The 21,493-nt window shown below is 35.4% G+C and overlaps 1 protein-coding gene across 1 annotated transcript in view; it reads left to right on the top strand.

Annotated features, from left to right (window-relative positions):
- Nucleotides 1–21,242, top strand: part of CACNA2D3 (calcium voltage-gated channel auxiliary subunit alpha2delta 3) — a 397,031-nt gene extending 375,789 nt beyond the window's left edge. Inside the window, exons 35-38 of the mRNA XM_042823539.1 lie at nt 1,716–1,827; nt 19,027–19,139; nt 19,930–20,012; nt 20,892–21,242. Coding sequence (XP_042679473.1) covers nt 1,716–1,827; nt 19,027–19,139; nt 19,930–20,012; nt 20,892–20,984 — 401 coding nt within the window. The 3' untranslated portion in view covers nt 20,985–21,242. The remainder of the gene's footprint in view (nt 1–1,715; nt 1,828–19,026; nt 19,140–19,929; nt 20,013–20,891) is intronic.
- Nucleotides 21,243–21,493: the final 251 nt, after the last annotated feature.

The raw sequence follows: 21,493 nt of genomic DNA, 5'->3' as shown, positions 1-21,493 counted from the left end.
ACAAAATTTAGCAGGCAAGAAAAACATGTACTTAGGTTTGTTCTTCTGTAGATGCTACATTGCCACTATGAGTTGTAAGAGTATGACTTCAAACCATGAAAATAAAACCAACGAACTCTCAGATTCAGTTATTTTTACTTAATGGTGCTTAATAAAGCACAGCAAAATTTCAAGTCTTTTAATGGGGAAATTGCTTCCTGTAATGATTTTGATATTAATTGCTGTCATGACATGTTGAAATCCTAGACCTTCCCCACACATGTAAATTTATGAAGCCACGGTAGGAAGAATATTCTTGCATGTGGTCTTGTAATGTTAATCATACTTGTAAATGTGAGAGAAGAATCTGATGTCCTGAATCTTGAGCAGCTTCACCATCTTCTGGACTCTTAAGGGCATGAGAGGCTGCTTTTGGCAGCCTCCATTACAAGACCCTTGTATTGATGTAAATGAGGGCAAACACAAACTTACAGGTGAGATAAATTTCAGTCATTCTTAGCAACAGGTAAGGAGAAAAGAAGAGAGAGAAGGTTCAGTGGAGCTATTCAGATAAATTTTAAGAACATTCTAAGTTGTTAAAGTGGTTGATGTCCATAATGGAAGCATCAGAAACAACAAAATTTTCTTCACCAATTTTATACCATTCTTGAGGTACTCTTTGGGTGAATATTTATTCTAATTAAATACGTTTCAGAAACAGACATGATTGCAAATGCAGTTTGGTTCATTCCACTGTCAGTGTGTAATAAATACACCACTGGCTCTGAAACAGATTGTCTTGAACGGAAGATCTGTGGAGTCCAAGAGTCTGTTTAGTGTAATCTATTTTTGTCATCCTTGGTCTTGTTTTCTCACTTAGCAATTAGTTTAAGATACGCTTAACATTTGTGCTGATGTGCAAGTGTATCTCTGTGTTAAGGAAGAATGAAGGGGTGTAGAGGAAAAGGAAGGAATGAGGGGGAGACATTGTCCAACAGATGCATCAGCATGAGAGTCAGAAGAGCTGCCTGAAGTTCCCAGCCCTGCTGCTGTCCTGTCATTTGACCTTGAACACTCACATTTTCTTGTGCCTTCATTTCCCCATCTTTAAGGTATAAATAATGTCCCCTCCTTGACCCTTGTGCTAGTGAAAATTGTCACGGTGTTTTTATGATTACAAATTTGGGAAGCAGATTACAGGCATTAGTTCTAGACAAGGTAATGCTTCTGTCCTCTACCCACAGAGTTATTTTTACTACTGAAACTCTTTAAAGATTCCCAAATCTTAACTCAAAAAAAATATTTTTGGCTTCTAAAATAAAGTAATCTAGTAAAATCTATCAAAATTTAGTTATCAAATACATGGAAGCACCCATACTTAATGAGCTAGTGATGCACAACATCACTGAAATAAAAGCAACAGCAACTCCATCCTGATTCCATGGAGAAAGAATAAGTAATCGTCTGTAAATATAAACAAGTTTGGCAAAGGCTAAACCATGGATAACTACATTAATGGTTATATGTTAGAAAATTACATTCCATTGATGGATTTCTTTTTTTCCTTCAATTGAAAAAATAGTGTTATGCACTGCCTAGGAAATCTCACAGGGTGGCAGAAGCTGAGTAACATTTCCATTCTCTGTGCTCTGTAATACAGCTTCTCATCTTGTTCAGAATTCTGTCTGCTGTTCTTCCCATGTTAACATCAAGAATTGTTTTTGCTGTGCCTATAGCGCAGAGGTTGAAACAAACCCTAGAGCCCTGTGATACTGAATATCCAGCTTTTGTTTCCGAACGCACTATAAAGGAGACCACGGGGAATATTGCTTGCGATGACTGTTTCAAGTAAGCCCTTTTGATATTTTTTTTATACAATTTTGTGGCAAAGCAGTAAAACTGAATTATTGAAGGTTATGTTGAAGAACGTACAAGTCTGTATGTTTTATCTTAGATAACGACCACTGTCTCTTATTCCACGGGTCATTTACAAGTTTAATACTCTGAAATTAAAGCAGTGCCTATTATTTTCTTTTTTTAAAAAATGTAAAACCAGTAGAAACTTTTGTTAATTTCAAAGAATACTGAAGTCTTCTCCTGGGAATGGGCAGCACTCTAAGGGCAAATTTTGCGAAGATTTGGCTACAGAGAAGTTAGTACTGTTAGCGCTTCTACAGAGGAATGGAACTCTGCTGGGTAGGTTACAAATTCCCCTGTGCTATGGTGAGATCTGGTTGTTTTACTTGCATGCCAAATGTTTCCTGCTTAGAACTGTTAGGCTGAAAAGCGTGGGAGAAGATTAAACCTATCCTTCAAACTTTCAGTGCTAGGAAGCTGAGTTAGTAGTTACACATCTCTCATGTCAGTGCTGTAACCTTGTCAGTTCTGCTGGTGATACTGTAAAGTTGCCCGTCATAGGGTTAAAAGAAGAGAATGACTTTCTTCCTTCATTCCGAAAATGTCTCTTTTGTATTTCAAGCCTTCGTACAACAACATTTGTACTGCAGTTATGCTGCACCCTAATTGGAGAATTGCGTAGGTATTGAACATGAATATTGTTTATGCAAATTTCTGTATTTCAATGAGTCTCTTTTAATTAGATTTCCTTTCTGCTGAGAGGTCATAATCGCAATGGAGATACATTGCAATAATTTGTCTAACAATATAAATGCCAAGAATGTATAAATCAAACAAAACTTGTTACAGCTGTCCCCTTCTGGAATAAATCAATGTGGAGATAGAAAAAAAGGTGAAAACATCTTTTTGAAGTTAATAGGATTGACTGCTAAATTTTCTCCTCAGTGCATTCACTGTTTTTAGAATAGAAAATAAGAGTAAGTGCACTGGAGATATCATTCAAGCACTGATATAAATTTTTTATTTGCTGTTGACCAACTTTTAATTATATGGAAATTATTAAAATCTTGGTGAATAATTGTTCTTACATGATAGCTTTGTAGGATAGAAATACAAAAGTTCTTCGTAAGTCAATCCGAGGGAACACTTTAAGTGTCTAAGTGTTCAGTTCCACTGACTGAAAAGAACAAACACAACAAAATCAAGCTATGGCTTTTCCACTTGACAAGTGAAATACAATGTACATTGCACTGCTTTGGGTGCTTGATGCCAGCTCTGTAGAGTTCAAGCAGTTCTGTGCTCATTTAACAGAATAGTACTGAAAAGCTGTGTAACAATTATCTTGTGCTTAAATAGTGCAAATAGGCACGTTTCTATAAAAGAAAATTAATCTAACAGGGCCAGGTTTTCTCAGAGGAACGCAGATTTCAGTCTGTCTTCTTAGGTAACTTCAGGTCAAAGGAAATAACTTTCAAAAATAACACAATTCTGCAATGCTTGGACAGCAATGAGTTGGAAACTGCGTTGAGTGGAAATTATAGTATTTCAAAAATAATGCGCTAAGATCTTTTTCATAGAAAAACATGTTGTGTTCCGCAGTGGAACAAAAAAAAAGAAAGAAAAGAAAACCCTGTAAGTTACAAACTGATCTCAAGGCACCCATTATTCTTCTCCACAAGCAATGGCAAAACCTAAAGAAATAATCCAGAAGAACTGTTAGATTCTCATGGGAAAGTTCTTCATTATACCATTTACCTACTGTCATTAATAATCTACAAATTGCATCTAAGATTGCAGACTACATTAGATTCCAAATATTTTTGTTATAACCCCAGACACTTTCCCGCAAAACAGCTAAGGAATTTGACCCAAAGTCCTTTGTAGACCTACATCTTCTGACCCAGTTTTCTGTTTCGTGGTCTCAGTATCAATAAATATTTTTACTAGCAAGTGTATTGCTTAACACTTGTAATTTAAGAATGATGAGCTCAATCACTCAAAATTAGGGTTCAGCCTTATATTCAGTGAGATGTGAACTGATGCTTTGCTCCGTGATCACATCTGAACAATGTCTGTTTTGTGTATGTGGGGCTCAAATCACCTCCCTTTGAGACAGTGGAATATTTTTATGTGCCCACCTTGGATTTCTGTTACAGTTTAATCTATTTGTAATGTATTGCCAACATTTATTAGAATTAGAAGAAGAGGTATGTAGATATTTAGCTGAACATTCATCCATGCTAATATTGTAGGATAACCACTTCCTCTCAAGAACACTTTGTAAAAAGTCCGTATACTGTGAACTGGTTTGCAGCTAGAAGTTGTACAGTACTCTGCTGCAATTTTTGTCATAGGTTACTTATTCAAGTCACTATCTTTCTTTCCTATAGTGTCAGGCACAAGAGAGCCCTTGTCTGTAAAAGGAAAATGAAGATAGTTCTAGAGCAGAAATAAAAATGATGACTGTTGTTAATTGAAATCGTAGAGTGTTACTTAGATAAGACATCTTGGAGTACAAATACTGTGCTATTGCTAACAAAGTCAAAGCCATCATTAAGAGGGTCATGTGGTGAGAGCCAAGGTCTCAGTTTAACTCAAAACTGAATTTGCTATTACTGGTCTTGGAATACTCAGCGCTTCACAGTGCTTAATCAAAGGGAAACAGTAACCAGCTGTAGTTAGGAAAACTAAGCCTTGCTCTTATAAATACTCTAACTTTTAATGATGGATGCTTAAACTTAAAGTATCTTCACAAATAAATCACACTCCATGATTTATGCTAATTACTTCATAAATGGCTGGATTACCTTCGCAAGTCATCACTCAAAACTTATTCTCAAAACTTATTCTAGAAATGGAAATGCACCTATAGACTGAAATGGGCTTGAGACAGGCACTGAGCGTATAAAGATATGTAAAGTATACTTTCTACATGTAAACTTATCTCTTCCTTGCAAAAAAATAAATGCTACTTTGAGATAATTTGCAGTGTTTAAACTGATTTTCAAAAATATAGGTTTTATTAAGAAAGCAGGAACCTAAAAGAAAATAAGAATTAACGTAAGAATGTCATTAGGGTCAGGGTTTGGCTATCCAACCCCATAATTTTTTGTTATTCAATATCTTGGCAATTATTAAATTAATCTGTTATTTAAAGAGCAATCAAAAATAAGTCAACCCACATTTTCTATGTGCTGTCAACAAAAGAGAAAAAAAATGGGATTTTTTAAAAATATGAATTGCTTTCATATTTTCCAGTAAGCTAATCCCTTTATAGCAAAAAAAAAGAAAAAAAAGGAAAAGAAAAAGCAAAAAGAAAAGAAAAATAAACAGAAAAGGAAAAGGAAAGAGAGAAAGAAAGAGAGAAAGAGGAAAAGAAAGAGAAAAAGAAAGGTAGTATATCAGAAAAGTGAGATGATGGACTGATAAATGTTCCATGGCAGCTTTAATTGCTAAAGAGTCAGAAATACATTTTGGCTAATGTAGCATCTCAGTGCTTTTGCAGTTTTATGAGGTATTGCTTCAATATGTTAGCCAACTTTTAATGCAAGTATGTCAACTAAAGTTCTCCAGCAATTCTCACTAGATACATGACCAGTTTTTGCTTTCTGCAGCTCTTTGCATTACAGAGTTTAATTGCTGATATTCAAGACCACTAAGAATTATGATTTTTATTATAAATTAGCAAGGATTATTGTTTATCTGACCAAAATCAGTTACCTAACGTTTTTAATGTATCGACATCAATTTTTAGAACAAACAGAAAAAAAAGTTTTTTCTAATTGCAAATCTAATTTTTGGAGAATTCCAATATTTTCATTTAGTTTCAATTGGGAAAGCACCATTATTTGTATTGTTAACTCATGAATGTAGATATAAATATTCTTTTGTAGGTCCAGCAACTTAATAAATAAAATAATCAATTAATGCATTAAGTATGGGTATTAGAATTGCAAGGAGTCATTTGAGTTCAAGCTTGCCGAATTTGCACGCTCAACCCTAGAAGTTATGAATGTATAAGTCAGACAGCAGTCCCACAGTCAAATGTTTTAAAATCTGCCCTACTAACCTCTCATGTTCTTGTGTGATGACATGCTGGACTTGAATGCTGATCAAAATTCTGGCCTTACTACCAGTGACCCAAAAGGCAAGTGCCCTTCTGTTTGAACTGAAGTATTTACAGCTCCACTAGGTCAATACCATAAACGCAAATAAATGTTTTGCTTTTTTTTTCCAATTGATTTTTTTCCAATTGATTGTTTGCACATTAACTTAAGACATAAAATAGAAATAAAAGCAAAAATCAGAGAGGTATATCCTCAGTATAGAAACAAGGAAATATACAGCTACAGTCATCCTAACCTGAAGAAAGACTTCTGCACTAGTTTTATTTATGCAGGATGAAATATGAGTGTTCCCTTTACTTTGCTGTATATCACATGCAAATTAACTGTTAAATTCATAGGAATTGCCTAATTAATTAAACACTGGCCTAGGTATTGCAGTTTCACTGAGCATTGTGTTCTGTTCATTGTCAATAAAAAGAGGTCGGTCATGATGGAATTGTTGATCAGGATGATGCTAAACCCTTTGTGTGAATGTCAAGTGGGAAATTTAAGATTTGTCCACTGACTGCATTTATTTGGCAGTAAAAGATAAATAACAATACAAATTAGATTCAGATTGTTTAAGGCATGAGTGTATTAGTGACAGGAATGGAGCAATCTGTAGACATTAAAATGGTAATGGTTTTTAAAAACCGCTTAATCTTGAGCTATGCCATCATTTGCTAAAATGTTTCTGCATTTGTTCCTCAGTAGAAGCTTGCCAAACTGCTGTACTTGATCGTGTTTAAAATGTGTAAATAAATATGCAGTTCAATTTCCCATGAAATAAATAATCATTTGCCTTTTCAGATGTAGCTAGTTTACTTCTAAACAAATCAGCTTGCCACATAAAACAAGCAAAGCATCAAGGGCCTATTTCTTCTCATTTGGAGCTTTATATACATACATCAGAATACTCCTGCAGATTTCCTGGAGTAGTTTGGGCAGTAAATTATAATCAGTCTTCTCGAAGACATTTTATGTTGTATTCATTTTACCGTATCCATCTTATATGACCCTGAAGGAAAGCAAATGTTCTCCGTATTTCACTATACTTTATGTTTAGACTGTATGTTTTTATATGGCTGTTTTTCTGTAACCATGCCAAGTATGCATGATACCATGCACATAAATGGTTTTGACCTATGCCCATTTGGAGTCAAAGGTGTGCTGTAGTTACACTGACCTTGGCAATGGTGGACAGATCTTAATCTCTGAGTTTTGTTTAGATGTTTGTTGAAGTCAAGGAGCATCTACAAAGAAAAGTCAATGTTTCACATACCTCAGTAGTTGTTGAAGTTTCAAGTGCACCTCTGAAAATGGGAGCTTCCAGACTTACAGAATATTCATGTGTTAAGAGGTCTCTGCAGCAACATCAGCTTTTGAAGAACCCTGTAGTAACCAAAACCCTCAAAATTTAGGAGAACCCAAAGACTTTTTTTTTTTTTTTTTTCTTTCTTTCTTTGCGAAAAGTATCAAATTATGCAATCTAGACTGGTAGAATTCTTTATTAAAGGTCTTTGTACTTAGTGTAAAATCCTATATCATGTTACCAGCATGTCAACAATTGTATGTTGTGTAAGTTCCTCTTCACTCCAAAAGCAACACTGATTACACTGTTTGGCATCTAGGTGCAATTTAAAGCCGCTGTGTGGGTAATTTTATCTCGACCCCTCAATAATATATATTTTAAATGACCAGTTTAGGAAACACTGTAAATTACTATTTTTTTTTAAGAAACTGGATATAGCTATTCATTATTATTCTTGGGTTTTATTTGTGTCAAAGCTTTCCAAAAGGAACAAATACCTTGGAGTTTGATTATGTAGTTGACAAAGCTATGCACACCTCTATTTGCTAATTCAGTTTCTCTCTTGCAATTTATTTGGCATTGTAGCAGTTGTGAAAAGGCTAAAGAATAAAAAAATCACTGTGGACCAAAACTTAAAATAAAAAATAAATCTGATCACAGTAATCTGCTTTTTCAAAGGATGTTTTTAATGAAAGGAATATGTAATGAATATGATGAGGATTCCATAGAAGAAAGTGAAAAATGAGGAAATGTTGAAGGGTCTTTTCTTGCAGTTAATGTGAAACGTTTTCATTGGAGAACCTCATAGCACTGGCCACGTGGTCCATCTGTAAGTACTTTAAAACCCTGGAGATGGATGGGGTGACTTCTAGCAATTCCATCCATTGATGTTCTCATTAGTATCAATGTCTTTTTTTTTCCCCTGACAAGTAGGATGAGATGCACTCCACCTCTTAGCTCTTCAGTTCCATACTTACATCTTCCAAATAGCCCACAGTTGAACTGCTTGAGATGTTTACATATAAAACTTATGCGTGGGAAGGTGGTGATCTCCACTGTTCGGTATTCGTAGTTAAGCTCAGTAGTGCTATAAAATGTAAATATTACCACTGCTTAAAAGTAATAATTTTACACTTTAAACAAGCAGTAATATATATTAAACAAATGATAGATAGAAGCTGACACAGTGAAAGGATGCTTTGTAATGACAGGAGATTTAAAAGGTTGTATGAATGTCATAATATATTCAGCCGAGTAGTAATATACATATCAAAGATGATTTGGAAGAGGAAAACTTATTAAAATTGGAAAACACTGCTGTGAATTTTTAAAGCCAGGTACACTTGTGAAGAATTGCTAATATTAGGAAACTCATATCAGTTTGTAATGTATTTACAATATAACACAGCTTGATTGATGAAAAAATGATACAAACGTGGCTTAGGCATCTTTACATTTAACACTTCTCTTTATAGTGAACTTTGGAGTTTAATAGATCATGAATCTAGGACACCATGAATCTAGTAGACCATGAATCTTAGTAATTCCATACAAGAGAACACTTATACATTTCCTTAAATAATACAGAATTTTAAATTTCCTTAAATAATACATATGTGGAGACGATGACAGATACTGCATATAATTCTTTCATATGTAGTCATCCCAGTCATTGCTTCATATCTATACAAACAACATTCTTGTAAAGCACACTGTGGAAACATCCAATGAGCATTTTAGTTCTAGAATTTATTACATTTTTTTGAATGAAAATCCTGGTCATCTTTGCTATTTGTACTTCAGCTTTTACATCTGGGCAGTCCTGGAGAATGCCAGCTTGATTCCTGCTAGATGAAATTAAATCAAAATTTTAATGTATATTACCACTAATGGTTGCTTTGTTCAGGCAACAAGAAAAGCAAATTTGAAATACACCCCTACAGTGTAAACAAGGTAGATGTTAGTTCTCTATTACTGCATGTTTCAAATAGATCTGTTACTATTGTGCCACCTTGCTAAAGTAGGGATAGCCAGTACTCATCGAAGTTGTATTTTTCTTATGCATGTGATCTTATTATTTATAGATATTCTTTACAAATCATTTCTCAGAATTTCTCTCTTCTGTATGTTTATATACAAGTAGAAATGATCAATAAACAAAAATTTTAAATACTCATGAAGAAAATACTATTCAACTGACATTGCTGTTATTACATTCTGTATTTCTAGAATTCAATTCTCCCAGTAGCTAAACATCATGGCATTGAGGCAGGTGGTTTATTTATACTGGAAGAATAGTCTTCAGTATAAATTGCTTCTTTGCAGCTTGGTAGTGTGTTCTAGACATAAAGCTGTGGAAAAGAATAGTTAGCACACATGCAATACAACAGTGACTTTTGCAATATTGTGATATTTATGATCCTTCATAAGTCACAGGAAATCAACTAAGTTTTCAATCTTTATATTCGGAATTCAGCTTAGACGTTATCTAACATTTTAAAATATCTGAGATGTTTCTTAGTACAAACCACAGCTACTTGAATATGGCTCAAAAGCCCTACTAAAAACACACATTGCCTAACACAGAAATTATATTATCTCATCTTCTCGCTGACTGTCAAAAAGCAATACCTGAGTTATAAGAACCCTCTGATATGATTTGTTTTATGCCCATTGTTTTAAATAGTTATCACAAAATCGGGTACCCACTTTGCCTCTGGATTCACTGTTATGCCACACCCTCAAAAGTGAGCTCAGATTTATCCAGACATCAGCTTTGACTAATATTTAAAGTCTGTAGAAATTCTGAGTTTGATGTCTTTGCAAAAGATTTGCAGTTCACTTTAATCCTAGTGATCTGAAATTCTATATTATCACACACTGTCACAAATGTGGGCAGCTGGAATAGAAGGCTGAGGGATGTTGTCAAATTCATTGTTATACAAAGTCCTTTTGTAAATTTCAAATTCTATGTATTCAAAACTTGTGAAGGTTTGCAAAGTTTCTAGTGTGGGATTGGTAAGATACTATTTTTCAAGTTGTAGTTATTTATGAGAAACCATTTCCTGATAATGTGAGATGAATGGCCTTTCTGGAGTTTCCTGTCTGAAAGGGCTGACAGTTGGACTAGATGAACTTAGTGGTCTTTTTCAACTTTAGTGATCCTGTGGTTCTATGGAACAGAGTAGAAACCAACGATGCAACAACTTTCTGGTGTTCTAAGCCTCCAGCAACAGTGAGGATGATACTGTTCATTTTCCTTCTTCATTCTGAACTTTGCTTTGATTAGGTGTGTTTATAGTGACACCAAGTTGTTCTCAAGTCAGTAAGGCTCTATGTAGTAGTAGCAATATTTTAGCTTGGGCTCAGGTTACAGGCCTGAGCCAGAGAGATTATCTGTCTCTTTTTATATGATAGAATGACTAGGTCTTTTTTTTTTTTTTTTTTTTTCATACAGTTTAACTGCTCTCAGAAATGTTATTATTGGCATATGCATTATTTTTTATAAATTGCATTAAAGATGTTCCAGTCTCTAACACCATTTATTTTTGGTGGAAAAAAAAAGCAACAACAACAAAAAACAAGTAGCCCAATGTGTGAGTGTGATATAAACATTTCATTCATTCATTTAAAAAAAGGGATAAGTGAGAGAAATGTGGGTTGAAAATGCGGCCAGCATCCTGGAAAGCACATGATAGTAGTTGGGCACATATCTGCATTTCAGTTGAATGGTTAAAGTTTGTTCCAGGCCATTAGGGTTGAACATTTGCAACCAATAGTTATGTGAGTAACAGATATTTGAGTGCAGAATGCACAACATTTTCCACTTACTCTACCCTGGTGCTAGTATGTTTTTTCTTTCTCTAAAAAAATAGGAATGATCAAATTTGACATATATGAAATGTAATCCCAAAGTAACAACTAATCTTGATCCAAAACATACAAACTTCTATAGTGCTGGTCTGCGCTGAAAAAAATACACTGAAAGGCCTGGAGGGAAATGGCTGAATTTACAGAGATGCTCAAGCTCCCATTTGGGGCTGAGTTGAATACCAGGGAAATTCAGAATATTTTTTCAAGACTTTGTGCATGCATTTAGGTTGCCAATTTGAAAATATTGCCCTAATTGTTTTCAGTTCAAACAATCATAGTGAAATTCTTCCAGACTTTGTAGGCTTCTTCTTCTTGGCCAAAACAACTGCTAGCTAAAATATCTTTTTTACTACCTCCTAAAAATGATTGATATGATTGTGTATTGGCAAGAAATATATGCTAACACAACAATGGGATTTTATTCCAATCATAACTTGACTGTAAGTCCCACAGTCATCACTGTGACATTAAGCAATAATATTAGAATTCTTGCCATCATTACAGAAAAATAATTAAATAAAGAAGAAAAACATACATAAAGGATTTTTTTCCCTTGAATCAGGCTGTTAAAGCTCACTATCATGAAATTGCATATGAATCCAAATAGCCATTTAAATGTTTATAGGATTAAAATCCTACCTAAGCCATATGTTTATTGCGATCATGTACTTGACTCCTAGTGTCTGTCATCATAAGCATGGGCATAATAGCAGCATATTTTTGTAAAAAGATTTTTAAAAATTGAAGTTGATTGTAAAATATGCCATATAGATCAATAATTTTAGATCTGAAGGTATGTGGCCTAAAACAAAGCACAACAGTGCAGTATTTCTATGATAAAACAAATTAAGTTTTCACTGGAAACATGCAGTACTGTATTTAAATAAGCTGAATTGTGTTTAATGTTATTGGCATACTCAAATTATCTCCAAATTTCAAAGAAACATTCCATACTGCAGAATAAGGGGAATATACATTTTCTACTTTTTTGTTTCCTCAAACATAGTCTTGTTCAGTATCATTATAGTTCTCTGTTCCTTGTCATTCATTTTGTTCCCTTAAGCATTTTTCAGTATTTGTCGTCTGAAGAGCAAAAGTGAAAACTGATCTGAAAATCAGGGATTGCTGAATGCTACTCAAGAGATTTATTATCTCTTAGTCATTGAAGCAAGTCCTGTAGCAGTGTCCCTTGCCATGAAATAATGGCAGCATGGTTCTAAGCCAGGAAATGAAAAATAGTTCAGCCAGTGATGGCATTTGGGATTCCAGTGGACAAAGAAATAGATTGGCTGTCCTGCTTGGAAATACAGAGACTAAGCCAGTTGAGAGTGATATTGATTTCCTTTAATAGTGGATGTTACAGTCAAACAGTGGAGAGTGAACAAACATTAAGTTAGCTTAGCTGAAAAAGACATTTCAAATTTCAAACCTTACCTTTGCCTGTTATGGGTGCACTTATGTTAGGAAAATGTTTCTGGTTGAAGCCAGCCTAAGAGAGAAGATGCTAAGCCTGTGGTATGCAGAGCTTTGTAATTCAGGTGGTCATGAAGCAATGTCCTCCCTTAAGCACTGATGGCAGTAAGTGGCTTACTGAAGAGCGTGAATTTCAGGTTGGCCAGAGAACGTCTTCTTACTTAAAGATGAGTTGTTCTGTAATCCCTTTCACCCAGCTCTGAACATCTCCCTCCTTTCCAAGTCAGTTTGTCTCTAAGTTGCCTTACTAATACTTTGCCACCTGAGGGATTCAGTCTCAAGAAAATAGGATAAGAAAGAAGCACTTGGTGTGGAAAGAGGCTTGTGCAGCAAGGGTGGTGTTCACTCAGTCCCTACTCCACTACGTTGAGTGTATTTTCTAGTTATTCCTCTCTAAAGGAGAAAGTAACTCTTATATGAAGAAATAGAGTTGCAGTTTATGAAATGAGTTGATCAAATAAATAAAAAAACAATAACAAAAAAACCCACATTTTTTTTTTAAGAAACAATATTATATGTAATAAATATAACTGTATGAAATTTCTCATACGTACAAGCAAAAGGAAGAGATTCAAATGTAAAAGAAAATCAGGTTTTAATACACTTTTCTCAATGTTTCAGAACAAGTGCTGTGGTCTGCATTTTGCTTTAGGCATCACATTTCACCAAGTTCAGCTTGTTCTTCTTTATAGGGTCACTATTTTGCCATTAAAGAGGGAGGAAGACAGAAAGGCAAGGATAATCAGATCACCAAAGCCAAGATCCTGGTCTGAATTATCCCTGAATTGTTTGTGCGTCTGCACGTACACTGTTCAGATTGGAGACAATTAATGTTCTAACATAGGCACCTAAGTCACACAAGCACTCAGCACGACTGCTCTCCAAGTTGTGTATTATCAGTTCTTCTATTACACTTCAAAAATTCCAGGCCGTCTTAAGAAATTATAACTCACTTCTTAAAAGCATGCTTTATCATGCCTTCATATGTGCAACTATAGCAAATATAATTATGAATGAATTCCAACTTCTTGTATTTCATTCAAGGAGTAGATTAATATATACTTTCATACTTGAGAAATAAATTACTATTTCGAGATAAAGCATGGAGCTAATGCTTGGGGGGAGAGCAGTGGATGTAGTCTACCTTGATTTCAGCAAGGCATTTGATACTGTCCCCCATGACATCCTTATAACAAAGCTGAGGAAGTGTGGGATAGATGAGTGGACAGTGAGGTGGGTTGAGAACTGGCTGACTGGCAGAGCGCAGAGGGTCGTTGTTGGCAGTGCAGAGTCTGGTTGGAGGCCTGTAACTAGCGGTGTTCCTCAGGGGTCAGTGCTGGGTCTGGTCTTGTTCAACATCTTCATCAGTGACCTTGATGAGGGAATAGTGGCCACCCTCAGCAAGTTTGCTGATGATACAAAGCTGGGAGGATTGGCTGACACGCCTGAAGGCTGTGCTGCCATTCAGCAAGACCTGGAAAGGCTGGGCAAAAAAAAACTGGATGAGGTTTAACAAAAGCAAGTGTAGAGTCTTGCATCTGGGGAGGAATAATTCCATGCACCAGTACAGGTTGGGGTATGAGCTGCTGGAGGGGAGCTCTGCGGAGAGGGACCTGGGTGTCCTGGTGGATGACAGGTTGGCCATGAGCCAGCAGTGTGCCCTTGTGGCCAAGAGGGCCAATGGCATCCTGGGGTGCATTAAAAAGAGCGTGGCCAGCAGGTCGAGGGAGGTGATCCTCCCCGTCTACTCTGCCCTGGTGAGGCCTCATCTGGAGCACTGCGTCCAGTTCTGGGCTCCCCAGTACAAAAAAGACAGGGATCTCTTGGAAAGAGTCCAGCGGAGGGCCACGAAGATGGTGAAGGGCCTGGAGCATCTCTCCTATGAAGAAAGGCTGGGTCTGTTTAGCCTTGAGAAAAGAAGACTGAGAGGGGACCTGATCCAGGTCTATAAATATCTAAGGTGTGGGGGGCAGAATGGTGAGGCCAGACTCTTTTCAGTGGTGAGTGGAGACAGGACAAGGGGAAACAGCCAGAAACTGCAGCATAGGAAGTTCCGCACCGATGTGCACAAGAACTTCTTTACAGTGAGGTGACGGAGCACTGGAACAGGCTGCCAGGGAGGTGGTGGAGTCTCCTTCTCTGGAGATGTTCAAGACCTGCCTGGATGCCGACCTGTGTGACCTGCTGTAGGGAACCTGCTTTGGCATGGGGGTTGGACTCGATGATCTCTGGAGGTCCCTTCCAACCCCTACAATTCTGTGATTCTAATTTTATTTTCCAATTCATTTTGTATGATATTTGTGCAGATGCTCTATATGGACTGATACAGAAATAAGTTAGAAAGGAAAAGATAAAATGTGTGCAAATGTGGAAAGTGTTTTCTAATGCTCTGACTTAAAATTCAGACTTTCTTGCAAGCTTCCTCTCTACTCTTAGTTTTTCTTCATTAATAAGATATTTTGGTATGAATAGGGTTTTTTTCCCTACTCCATTCAGGTATCAAATTTCTTTGTTCCTTACCTTCCCCTTGAAAGCAAAGAGAAGAAGGTGCTTATATTTGAGTCTATTTTGAAACTCTGTACTGGCACTTCAAATAAACGAAGCCAGTTCCTCAGTGAATGAAAGGTGGAGTAAAAATTATTAATAAGGTTCTTATTGACTCAGCGTGGCTTCAACATAACAGGAACCACCACAGCTAATTACATTTCATATACGGAGACTTATGCAAGGTTTTTGCTATGCAATGACTGTCCAACGATGATACTGTTGTAAAGGAAAAAGGCTCAGACCAAAAGATTTACTTAACTTAAAAAGAGCTTTACTCTTTAAACAAAACATTCTCCATAAACATTAAATATAGGCATTAAACATAGACTTCCTTTTATTTAACGCAGCAATAAAGTTCAAGAGGAGTCCTTAGCCTATTACTGATTGTTTACTCCCATATTAACAGAGACACAAAGGACAATTTCAGCCAGCAGGTGTTCAGAAATGCTTATTATAATATTAACTTAAGAAACTCACAGTGGAACTTACTGAAAGGACAAAACCCCTTTCATTACTTTGTCAGTAGCTTTATTTTCCACCGCAGTCATGGAGGCTGTACACAGTGACATATTTTAGTGGAATATTTCAGTATTTAAAAGAAAGATTTTTTTTCTGACTGTATATACACACATTTTATTTTCCATGAATGTTCAGTTCCTGAGACTTGCTGCCATGTTCATTCTCTCAAAATGAGTTTCAAATATGCAAGAGCATGTCAGCATGGAAGCTGAATGTTGAAAACCAAAAGCTGCTGGGAGGATGGTGGGCAGGGAAGCAGTGTCATGTGAATTATCCAAATAGTTACAAAGCAACTGAAGAGTCTAATGATTGGAAGGAGCTTCTTTGCCCATGATCTAGTGAGGGTAATATCTCGTGTCTGTGAAATGATCTTAAATTAGAGCAGCTGAAAGAAGTATCTGAAAGAAGTATAATTTGCTTATGCACAGTCTATTACTAGAAAAGAAAACTAAATTAGACTTTGTTTTTTCCTAATTAGTTGTTCAACTCAATCTCTGCCTTCAGTCCTCTGTCTTCACTTGGTGATATCTAAATCCTTTGCCAGTGACCTCACAGTCAATGACTGGTGAGGACATGCACTTGGCTACACAACTTCATTGAAAGATTAGATTTGATAGTTGTGAAAGGGAAAAACATTCATTTACTTCTTGTGAAAGTTAAAGTTTTCTTTTGAATTTGTCTCTAGCATGGTCAAGGAGATGTTCCAGAAAAAATATTTGTTTAGATTTTATTATGTGCTGTGGAAAAAAAATATTTGTGAGCCAAAAGTTTCATATTTTTATAGTTCTTTAGATGACAATCACATGTTCTTTGGCAGTTACCAAAAATGTCTGTAAAGGGCTATAGATACATATAATATGCAAAAAATATGTATAAAAATATAATAGACCATAGATTTGTAAAAATATCCAATATTTGGTAAAATGAACCAGTGTAAATCGTAGATATCTATCTTTTACAATTTCAATTAGAAAGGTTTATTTTTTTTTTCTTAACCTGATAAATTTAATCCTTGCAATTTAATTTTTAATTTCTATAAATCCATATATATACACCCAAATTAATGTTTCTAGCAAAATTTTCTGTAGAATGTAATTCCTACTAACCTTTAATAGCTTCTGACCATTTTGTCAGGGAACCCATGTAGTAACCTACTCAGCATCATAATTCTGTAGTGAAAATTTTCTTCTGAATCACAGTGCTTTCTTCTTTTCATTCCAGCTTGGTGAACTGATAGAAACATCAATATCCTTTTTATTTTTTCTCCTCATTTATGTGGAAGATGTACCCTATACTGTACAAGTCTTATGCCACCCTCGTCATGTGAGTGAAAGAAAAAATGAAATGCCAAATGGGGAATGTCTATCCCGTCTATTAAATGGCAACATTCAGGCTAGTATAGTGCACACTTTCTGACATGCTTCAGTATTTAACTGAGGGCCACAAATGGAGTTGTTAGAAAAGGTCTTTGAGCCAGTCACACGTTGGGTACAACAGAATAGTAGTTACTCCTGAGTTCTCAAAGAGGAGTGAATCATTTAGAAGTTAATTGTGATGACTCTTTACGTCTTTCATCTCCTTTTCTGAGCTAGTTTAAAAGATTCAATAAATATTATAAATATTTCTAAATGCACAATGTTCAAATAGAACCAGATTGGGAATAAAATCAAATTAGTTTTCTTTGTTGTTTTTTTTTTTTCCCTGTCTTTAGAGGTTTTACTTATTCATAATAGTTTTGAGAAATTCATTCAGTACAATTCAGAGGTTGTTCCCTGTTAAGAATTTTCCCTCCTTTCCTTTTATTGGCCCCATTTCTCCCACACACAAATCCACAGAACCACAGATGCTCCATTACAGTGATGTCAGTCTTGCTACATGCTCCAGCTGTTTCGTAGGTGCATTTATAAAGTTCAACCTTTTACGTATGCCATAAATGTATATTTCATGTATAAACATAAAGCTAACACACTGCAGATCACTCTAAGTGTAATTTTAATGGAGGTTTAGTAAGTTTAAAAAATACTGAGAAGTGTTTAATCTTTCTGTTGGCAACATTTTTATAGCAGGTTTTCCAATTTTTTTTTTTCTTTCTGGAGCTAAGTTCAAATATTCCCCACCCCTTCCACAGTTTCATTTTATGTGATTTTTGGAAGATGCAGGGAGTTGTTTTAGTGAGACAGTACGTATTTTACATAACAATATCTGAGGAAAAATGTTTCTCTCCACATCATCTTGGTCCTCAAACCCTCAGTCAAGATTCTATGCATTTAGCAGTATACCACACTGAAAAACACCTAATTCCTGGAACATTCAGATTTCACAGATTCTTGAGTATTGGCAGAAATTGTAAATATTGCATATAAATTCAGATCAAAAGTTTTAAGAAATTATTAAAAATTTTCTCTGAACATTAAAGCTTTTTTTTTTTTCCTTGTGTTCTGAATTTCAAAGAAAGGGTTAAACAGTGCCTCTTTGGCCCTTCAGCCATCCTCTTTTCTCTTTGTGAGTGCTGAAGAATTCAGCTCATTGCAGCTATGTGGACCATTAAACTGTGCCCACAGGTTCCTTCCCTGGTCTCCCCTGGGTGCTTTCCTTCTTACAACCAGTATCTTTATTTCTCTCTCTCTCCCTTTCAGTTGCATACTTTTTCTTAATTTGATTGTAGTCCTGAGTTATCACCATATTTGTACCATATAATTGGCATTGTTCTAAAATAAATCTCCCCACTTATAAAGATTTTGAGGTTTAATCTCTGTTTTATTGGCCTAGAAATAAAATGAGTCTCAGGAGGCCAGATGAAAGCTGTTTCAACAATTCATGTTGCTTCATGCCATGCAAGATGCAGAGTGAATAAAGCCCCTGATGTGATTCTAGAGGTGATAAGTGGGACTTGGAGCTGTTACCATCTGGTTGCAGAAGAGCCTGCTTTATTTTTGCTGATTGGTTTCATGTGTACTTGATAATTCCAGATCATAAATACATAGCTAGTTTTTAATTATGGAGAAAAGATTCAGTATCGAAGGAAAGAAAAAGAAGATAAGTTCCTTGGCTATTCAGCTATGTTCCAATTCCAGGTATTAGGCATTAACACAGCATCAGAATTAACCTGTCTGTTCCATTCCACCTGTGTACCAGCCATTATGTGCGTCTCAAAATGTGTGAGTATTTTCCATCAGCTGAGCAAAGCATTGCCCAAGACTCTCTTCTTCTACAAGGTTTAGAGATTTAGTACAATATGTGAAGTCAATGAGATTTGTGACTGTAACACAGTATTATTGACAGGCTTAAAATACCTTAATAAAACTTGTTGCTAAGAAATATTGAAAATATTACCATTAATTATTTTTTTTTCATTTGCAGGTCCTTTGTAATTCAGCAAATCCCGAGCAGCAATCTCTTTATGGTGGTAGTAGATAACGAATGCTTCTGTGATTCTGTCCCACCAATTACCATGGCGCCTATAGAAATAAGATATATCCTTTTATTTGCATAGTTGTCAAGAAGAGATTCAAGATGTAAACACTGAAAATGTTCTTCTTACATAAAGTGACTTAAGAACTTCAAAGAATGCATCACAGCTGGGGCTGGTTGAAATTAAGCCAGCTGAGAATGCATTCTTACTTACTTTCAAGGAGAATTCACATGTTTAGATATTTAGGACAGCCAGTAAAATTTAAGCAGATACACTTATATGCATTTTTAAGTATCGGAAGGTCATAGTCTCTATTTTTAGGCAGTGGGACTTCATTCACTTTATGAACTAAGTTCCTTCTGAGAGTAGAAATCCTGATATTAGAACTTCTGAAATCTCTGATTGTATAAGCATTTTAAGACTAGGCTGGAGCATTGAAACCATTTCAGAATCCTGCTTTCCAAATGTATAAAAAATTAGCAAACTGAAGATAGCAATTGATTTTTAGCTGTCATACTTTTTATTCTGTGCTGTTCTGTATACTTCAGGATTTGTTTTTTCTAATGAGTTGGAATTTATCAAAAGCAGTGTGCTTTTATTACAGACGTTATTTAAAGACAGATTAATAGTGTTAGTGCAAATGATACTGTCTGAACAACGGACTGCTGAGCAGAAAGCCATAGAATTACATTATTATTCTTGTGTTGACCACACACCTCACCTTGGATCTTTGAATGAAAGAAAAATGTGAGGAGTTGAAAGATTTTCCCTGCATGCATTTCAAAGCACTCAAATGAACTCAGGATATTTAAATGCAATGTTCAGAAGACTTCTCCTTAATTACATCGTACATAATGAATCCCTTAAGTGTGAACGTTTAAAATCTCAGAAGATAAGAAGACGCCCAGAATCTTGCCATGGATTTCACCCTGAAGTAAGTTTCTACTTTTTTATTATTATTATTTTAGTCTCTAGTAGAAGTTGTATTCCTTTTAAAAAAAGGCAAATAGGAAAGCTGTCTTATAACATGAAACTCATCAGAAAATATTTGGAGTACTCAGAACACTTTACTAAAGGAAGCAAGTGGCATTGTAAGCGTAGAAAAATTTTTTAGTACTTCTGTAGACAGTGTTTTGTCTTGTTACTTTTGTAGACTGTTTTATGTCATGTAATAGAATGTGGTAGACATGAGCACAGATTGGTAGCCAGGAATATGGCAGCTAATTTTGTCTGAGCACTCATTGCAGGATTCCTCATTAGAGATGGCTGGGAACTTTAGTTAGTGTTAGTTATTTAGTTAATTAGTGTTTTCTATTTCGGAAACTAACTCCACAATATCAGGTGTGATGGAATATTCATCATATTTACACATAGTATTTCTTGGGACAGGTCACTACACGAATTTACCACCCTGTGTTCTCCATAGCACTGATGGACAGTAAGGAGATCTGATAGAGAACAGGACACAATTGCAGTGATTTCTGCAGTAGATGAGACACCTGTTTTACACAAGAGTAGTTTTTTTAGTGCCTCTAGTTCTGTAATGGAATGTGGAATGAGACTTAAAATGTTGCATGGAGGACACTGTATGATTCTTGTTGGTCCTGCTTGCTTTTCATTTCAGCAAGTTAAGCTGCAGACTAAAATGAATACCTGTGTTATTTTTTTGAGTGTATTTATTTCACGGCTTTTGTGGTTTGTATCAATCATCTTCTGCTTATGCAGTTTCATAAATTCTCATATATCATAATTGGAAGTCTTGGCTTGTATTTATCTTTTTTTTTTTTCTTTTCTTTTCTTTTTTCCTCTTCAGGAAAATGCAAGAGAATGTGGTGGTGTCCCAGGTCTTAGTGCTAAGCCTCCTTTTGTTATTCTTCCTCTGCTATTGACAATTTTCTCAAGGTGACATTGACTGATGTGTTCAATTGGCATGCTAATACATGGATAAACTGTGAACTGGGAAATGGTGCAACATAGAGGATATGAAATATAGTCAGAGCATCAGCATTTCATGATTTTAAACTGTAGGTGATATAAATTCTTAAAGATGTGTTGAAAAAAAAAAAGATTTATCTTTTTACTTTGCTAGTCATGCAGATGTGAATTTGGCATATGGTAGTTATGATTCATCAAAAAAGGACTTGGTAGATAGAGATGATCATTGCTTTGTCCCATTTAAAATAATTTAAAATGGTGTACTTTTTCAATAAAGTATATTAAAATCACAGTTTCAGAGTGCATTTTAACTCCAATAATACATTTGTTCAATTAATTGTTAATGGGAAGGGAATAAACTAAGCCAAATATGTTTTTCTTATGCTCTTAGCCTCTTTCTGAAAAGATAACAAAAAGAAAATGTGGAGTTAGCTTTTATAATAAGGCAGAATAGCTTTTATTAAGTCAAGGAAACACATG

This window comes from Centrocercus urophasianus, unplaced genomic scaffold, assembly GCF_019232065.1.
Source record: "Centrocercus urophasianus isolate 14NV4802_14NV808 unplaced genomic scaffold, USGS_Curo_1.0 seq_22, whole genome shotgun sequence".
Classification (NCBI taxonomy): Eukaryota; Metazoa; Chordata; class Aves; order Galliformes; family Phasianidae; genus Centrocercus; species Centrocercus urophasianus.
The sequence above is the reverse complement of the archived record's forward strand: the minus strand, read 5'-3'. Positions and strand labels throughout refer to the sequence as shown.